The 7,459-nt window shown below is 34.2% G+C and overlaps 1 protein-coding gene across 4 annotated transcripts; it reads right to left on the reverse strand.

Annotated features, from left to right (window-relative positions):
- Positions 1-247: 247 nt before the first annotated feature.
- On the reverse strand, positions 248-6,053 carry LOC114387538 (protein LNK1-like). 4 transcript variants are annotated; one of them, XM_028347736.1, is made up of 8 exons: positions 5,588-5,766; positions 4,615-4,774; positions 3,611-4,151; positions 3,142-3,496; positions 1,703-2,389; positions 1,140-1,285; positions 758-893; positions 325-663 (listed from the first exon to the last, which is right to left on the reverse strand). In XM_028347736.1, exons 3-8 carry the CDS (start codon positions 3,946-3,948, stop codon positions 559-561), a joined length of 1,767 nt encoding a protein of 588 aa, XP_028203537.1. In that variant the 5' UTR covers positions 3,949-4,151; positions 4,615-4,774; positions 5,588-5,766; the 3' UTR covers positions 325-558. The 4 variants fall into 4 exon arrangements, 3 of the variants coding, with proteins under 3 accessions (XP_028203536.1, XP_028203537.1, XP_028203538.1); XM_028347737.1 differs by having other exon boundaries at positions 4,615-4,791; XM_028347735.1 differs by lacking the exon at positions 4,615-4,774 and having other exon boundaries at positions 248-663; positions 5,588-6,053.
- Positions 6,054-7,459: the final 1,406 nt, after the last annotated feature.

Raw genomic sequence — 7,459 nt, forward strand, 5'->3', positions numbered from 1 at the left:
TTTCTTTTGTGCTATAGCACGCGGAAAAGGTGGGTTTATTAAGAAAAAACTTATTCACATGATTTTTAAAGGGGATCCTATAAAAAAAACTGAAAATACACCCTCGTGAATTTTTCACGTGAATAAAGAAACGCGCAAGAATCTTAAATAAGTTAAACTTATAAACAAAATTTCAAGTTACTATTTAAGGTCTTCTCATAATCTTATCACTTTAAAAATGTCATGAGAAAAGATTCATTCCAGAAAATAAATGGTACAATCAAGTGACGCTAGTTTCAAATTAATTTGATGAGTGATCATGGGCTGCGCAGGATAATTGTGATCTTTCGGGTGAAAATAGTTGCGAGCGTAGCATTACACTAAATCATCGTATGCTACCTTTTGATGATTTGATTAGCACAAAGTTACATTAGTATTATGGCATCCTATGCAAAAATGCTTCAGAAATTAACAAAGGGATCCGAGTTAGCCCGAAATAATTATACATCATCATATACGACAATGACCGGAAAAGTATAAATTGTACAACGAAATGCGCCAACGCTGGTTTCACTTTCATTAGGTGTTACCCCGTAAAACCTTTTTTTCCACTCCAGTAGAATCTTCCTGACAGACCTGTTTCTCAGTCTTCACTGGTGGATTGATCACTGATCCATGATGCATCTGTCATTTAAACCAGAAAATGGGGCTCGGACCAAAGAGAACTTTTTTACAATTCTACTTCATCGAAAAATGTTAAAAATTCATGAAAGCATACCGTGGCACTGGATTTGAAAGGTAAAGTTTCGTTAGGAAGCAACACTGATGGATCTGAGGGCCTGTGAAACAGTAAGTGTGCTACAGACCGATCAATGGGGTTTGTGTCAGTTTCCATATCCATTAATCCGGCACACCTGAATGAAACTATGTGTTATCAAAAAGATTAATTCATAAACACGAGATAAATCCAAAGAACATTGTTATGTGTCAACATGTGAATAAAAGAATATTACATCTTTGGAAACACTACAAATGCCAGATAAGTAGAACACAGAACTACTAACACGCAAAATCATGCTACACTATTCTAATGGCTGTTTATATTGGCTACCTTGTAGTCAAGAAAAATATAAATCTGAAGCGAAGAAAGTGAACAATACCTGTTTGCATCCTGCGCCATCATTGCTTTGCATGTTTCATCGTCTCCAATGCAACCATTTGCATTTGAATTATTGTGTCTATGCTCAGCACTCTTAGCCAAGCGGTATAGACTGTCCCTTATGCACATTTTGGTTTTAATATCCAACTGCAGTCAAGCAAATTTTTGGTGTGACAAAGTAAAGATTTTCAGCAATAAGTCACATGCAGGTAAATAACACATTTTATGTACAAGAATGTTTTAAAGGCTTGGATGGCAAAGCAAAACTTTAACAATCACGGGACTTGGAATATAACTCCACCCAGGAAAAGGAGGATCCACCAGGGAAGAGAAACTTTTTCTTCTTGATTTTCACATAAAGCACTACCAACTGATTAGCTGTATATTTACATGTTATTTTCTCTACAGAACTAAGCATAAGTGATCAAAATCAAAGCTAACCTTTAAAAAACGGGTTTAGAGTGCAATATTGAGGTGATAAATATAATATACTCTTTCCTCTTAAAATAAAACAATATAAGAACAAACAGAATCAAACTTGAACATCACACAAGATTCCAATACCTGATCCATGATCTGTTGCAGGTGGCAAAAGCTAGTTGCTTCAAGTGAAGCTTGGTCCAGAGCAGAGCCCATGGATGAGCTTTCCTGCACTGTTGATGAATCTATTTCTGGTGAAAAGCCTAGGCCAACTCCTCGGAATTCACTATGACCTTCATTTTCATTTTCAAAATGATGACCTACTTGCTGAGCTGAACCCGGACTGCAAAATGGCATTTGATTTGGTGTATTTTCATTTTTGAAACTACTATTTAGGGGTCCATCACAGCAATTATACAACTTTTCTCTATTCTCTTTTGTTTTCAAGGCCGCAGCCTCCAAAGAATGACCATGGGAACTCTCCATGTTTGATGCATAAGATGATTCTTTAAGAGAAGGAGACAGATGTCCATCATGCTCAGATCTTGATCCAGACAAAGTCGGAAAGAGGGAAGTGTGATTTGGAGCATGACTATAGTCAGGGCGTGTCATAGGAATTTGTGTCTGTATACAGCCTAAAGAATCAGAATCTATGTTCAACTTATGTTTCTGGATGCTATCAAGAGAAGTAACCCCACTGGAAGAGGCTCCAAAGGATTGCTTTGTATCTGCACATTGCTCTGGATCAGCATAAGGATGCACAGAACCACCATTTTGTAGGTAACCATTTTTTCGCCTTCCCGCTGATGGCTTTGGCAACTTCCTCTGCAGCTGTAAATCAGAAATTGTTGGTGATGTACTAATTAAGATTCAATGTAGTTCCATTTATAGGTTCACCCTAATAAAATTAATTCAGAATAGTCCAACCTTGCTATTAAACCTACATTGGAAACCAAGTAAATCTAACAAATCACCCTGAAGTGAAAATGAAACAATAGATCTTGACTTTCTGAGTATTACATAAAGGACTCAAGCCCAATTGTCCATCAACAAAACAAAACTAGTGAAACATTAAAAAAACATAATTTATATCAAATAGAGGTAATTACTAGATTGTCCTTAATGCCCACTCATTATTAGATACTATTCTAATCAAGATAAAAGCTTATAGGTCATGAATATGCCATAAAATCATCTTATGAAAACTGTATACTAAAAAGGTTTCAAGTTCTATATCTTAGTTTTAGGAATCAATAATGATAGAATTTTGCTTGATTTAATAAATTATAAAACTCTTTTAAATGGCTGATTTTGTAATTATATTCAGAAATCAACTGAACCTTATCTAAAATATATGAATTCCAACATTTTTATCCTTGAAATGTCAAACATAATCAGTTCTATAGCAGCTCGTGGCATACTTGTATTACCATATTCAATAACTCAATTCAATGGCATTAACAATTTTTACCAGGTCAAAGGCATATATATGTCAATAAACAATTTTTACCAGCTCATTACAAATGTTTACCAAGTTATAAAATAGAAAAAATATAGTGAAATAAAATGAAAGAGTAAGCAACCTTTTCTTTGGGCAGCAAGTCATCTATATTAACAGATTTCATGTCTGAATCACTCTCACTGAACATTGATAATGGAGCAGGGACACCATTGTCAATAACATCCATTTGAGACCTGATTTTTTCATCAAGAGCAGATGATCTTTGGTTGGGATCATTGATCGGAAGACCTACAATACTTTCCTTGGAATCCATATTATAATCTGATATATTTTTCAATGGACTCATTTCTGCATATGAAAACTTGAAGTCAGACTTCAATGCATCATCAGAACCTTCAGCACCATGAGAAGATGAGAGCCAGCAAAACTCCTCTTCGTTATTGAGACTTCCCGCTCCAAATGTTAAATCACAACTTCTGCAATTTGAAAAGTGATATTCAGATACATATATGATGATTGTAATGAATTGATTAGGATTTCAAACAAAGGGAAAGATGAGGAAATTTCTGTCAAATAGGAGAAATCCGTACAACATCCTGTCAACATCTTCAAAGTCTCCTATATCCAGCCACCCATCATTATCAAGAAAACTGAGTTCATTGTCAACTTGGGATATGTGACTGGTTGGATATTGACAGACACTATCATTTTCCACCACACACTTGTCTCCCAAGATAATATCATCTTCACAGAGCTCACAACCACCAGAATCTAAATTACTGCTCTTGAAGCAATGATCGGGCATGCCCGTGTCATCTGATGTTAGCCTTTTGGCTTCTTTGCTTGAGTCACTACCACATGAAGAAAACACACCTTCAGGTGTGTGAGACCATGAATCCTTTTCCAGCATTCTTTCTTTTTGAATCATATTTTCTAAGTACAATTCCTCTTTACCCTGAGTACCGTAGCTATTCACATAATCACTATTTCTGATACCATGTAATTCAAGACGTGTTTTCTTACAGCTATCTCCTTGTATTACAAACTGATTATTATGTTTGTCACTAGCATGGGGCACTCTATGATCATCATTTTCACCAAATCCATCCCACACGTTATCTAATCTTCAAGCTGTAACACAAAGACACATAATAAGAAAATAACTTGAATAACCTAGCATCACATAGTGTAAGAAACTGATAAACATATGGCATCAAACCTGATAAAGAGAGAAATAGCAAGCATCAGACTTATAATTTCATTAAAGCTCACACAAATGCAACCCCTACCACTCTGTTGGTATTAGCAGGAAAAAGGAAACAAGAAATAACAATACAACCCAAAAGTTTTTCCATTATTCATAAAAGAGGATGTTACCCTGCAAGAAGAGTTTTGGAATAACCATACGATAAAAAATCACCTTACAACATATGAACCATGTCATCCAAGATTCAAACTGAAACTCAATGAAGCTTAGGCCTGATCAGTTAACATGGGGTATTTTAAGAGCCGGGGTATTCAAATATGGAAAAAGTGGAGCTGATGCAGGCAAAGAGTAGAAGGAAAGTTACACAAATTTAAGTTTCAAATTTACCATTAACAAGTACTGTACACTTCAAATTAACTGTAGCATCAGCTACCCCACCACCAATCCACAACTAGCTTTTCAAGGGTAGTGTTTCAGGAGTCTTATTAACAAACTACCAAGCGACATCTTCATCTCTAGCTCTTTTGAGATCAGATTGCACAACAGCCTGCTAATAAGATTATGCTACACAGCTGAATTTGGAAATTTTGAATATAGAAATAATTTGTCAAATAGTTTAGATAAATCTACCATCGTCAAATAGTTCAAGAAATACAAAACTGGCAAAACAGATACAACTGTACGTACTTGATCTTAAAATTATAAAACAGGATCCAAACAGTTCCTGTTTCAAGTTTTAACAGCTCTACGAACATTTTTCTTTTTTATGTTAAAGTAGTCCAGAGCAGAGCATGGCCAAACTTTCATCTTATTTAGTAACTTACTACAAATTTCTACAGTAAAATCACCAGAACAAATCTGCTTTCTGAAAAACAAAACGAGCGAAATTTGTAGATCCAGAAAATTGAAATATCATTTTCACCATTTCCTTACTTCCTAAACATCGCACCAACCGGATTGCTATGTTATACTAAAATCAAAAACACCAAACGACCAAAATTACAATTAAAATTAAATTAAATAAATAAAAATCACAGCAATTATAAGTCATGCACTGATGATAACAACTAGGTTGTTGCGGAAAAATAATAAGGAATTTAAAACCAGGATATAAAAGAGTGAATTAGAAGCTCTTTCGCCTAATTAACGTTATAAACTATAAACTAAAGCCTCTAGAAGGAGAAGAAGAAGAAAAGCGAGAAGAAGCTCAGTTGAAGAGCTCTTTCTTTTTGAGGCTTAGTTTTATTATTCATCAATCAACTAAGACTAATAAAGCATGCAAAGAACAAAGAAGAAAACATAAACGAGAAATCAGCGTGACGAAACTAACTAACTAAGCAAACAAAAAATTGAAACTGACCTGAAGATGAAATTTCGTGCTAAATCACAGAGTTTGGGAATAAGAAGCGAAAGAAAATTCAGAGAAATTGGAGTGGGAAGCGTTGGTTTGGTTTCGTTGTTTGTTCACCTCACGCGTGGGGATTCCTTTCCAGACCCTTCTTTACTATCCTCCAACTTGAACTAGCCCGCAGAATTTTCTTCTTTAAAAAATTATTACTATTTTTTAATTTGGGCAAAAGGTATCACGCAAAAACCGACACGTGGCACGGACATGGATATCAAATATGGTTCGTGGATGGGAGCTGGGTGCTTAAGATCCGATCAGTTACTGCGTTTCTATTGGTCCACGACGAGTTTCGGTTTCGCCACCGCGACACGTGCCGGGCACCCACTCGGAGTGCCATAGGCACGTGCCCATCCTCCAAACAATATTTTTGCTTTCTTTTTCCTGAATATAATAATCCCCACTTTGGAACCTCCACCGTAGAAATCTGTGTGAGAGTGGTGCTATGTATATTTGGTGGGCTCAAAGGTCAAACTAATAAATAAATAAAAAGTATATACTACTTGTACGAACAGATACTTTACGTATTAAAAACTTGGATTTTGCAAACTGTGTGCTTTAAGGAATTTTAAATTTTAAAATACACTTATTGGTTTTTGTTGATAATTATGATACTTTAATTTAATTTAAATCAATCGTTAAGTTCATCAACTACTGGAAATCTTTTAATTAAGTCCTCAAACTAAAAATATATATATAATTAGTTTCTTGATTTTGTAAAAAAATTAATGAGTAGGATTCTTAAACCTGCTACAAATTGTCATTTTCTAAAAGTTTCAAGCCAACATAAACTAACTTCAAAAACTCTTTTACAAAAAATTTGCAAGGATTCGATTAAACTTTCTTTTTAGTTTAGAGTTCTACTTAAAAAATCTATGACTTACTGACTAATTTAACCTCTAATTTAAAGCAATATTTCTATATCTTAGTAAATGACATTTAAAGAAATATTTTTAATAAGACTTAAATGACATCTTCAGACCATTTTATCACTCGAGTCCAATCCAAGAATATTACAATAAATAAATAACAAGGTCAAGATAGTTTGCATAGGCTCAAATATAGTAAACAGAAAATTAGGATGGACCAAAAAAATTAAAAAATGAGAAAGTTAAGTGGTTGAAGGACTACATTGGTTGGTCTTAGAATAGTATTTTATCTTTTAATGTTATTTAGTTTTATAGGTTGGAACTAGGTCCTTCCCTCCTTCAATTGTTTTTGCCCTCCTTTCATCATATTAATAACTTTTCTTTTTTTAAGAATTCAGAAAGGAAAACTTTTATTATTAAAATTTAAAACAACAATTCAAAGTATATAAATTGAATGCACAAATTTCTCTACCAACCACAAGGAGAGAGAAAGGACTCAATTTTCTTTTGCCGCTGAAGCACATATTGCTAGGCTGGCCATGAGAGCCTTACCCCCGCGGGACTGAAATAACTGCATCCCTTAATTATATTTTAGTTCGATTGATGTAAAATATAATTTTTAAATATCAATCAATCATTTTTCTTATAAAATTTGATATTTGATAGAAATATATATATATAATAAGATAAAATATAAAGAAGTCACTTTGAGTCCCACATGTCATGTATTCCATGTTTTTATACTTCCTGACCAATTATGACACTCGAATCTATGTAGGCCAGCCTTAGAAGAATTTGCCATGATTAAAAACACTTTCTGTTTGGTGAAATGATGCATGCATGCATTCAGTCTAAGAAGACATTTCAACAAGTTGCTCATTATAGAATAAGCAAGATTGAAGACTTATATAATTCAAATGCAATCAAGCAATTAGAACAAATCTAGTTGTTTGTTTAC

This window comes from Glycine soja, chromosome 15, assembly GCF_004193775.1.
Source record: "Glycine soja cultivar W05 chromosome 15, ASM419377v2, whole genome shotgun sequence".
NCBI lineage: Eukaryota > Viridiplantae > Streptophyta > Magnoliopsida > Fabales > Fabaceae > Glycine > Glycine soja.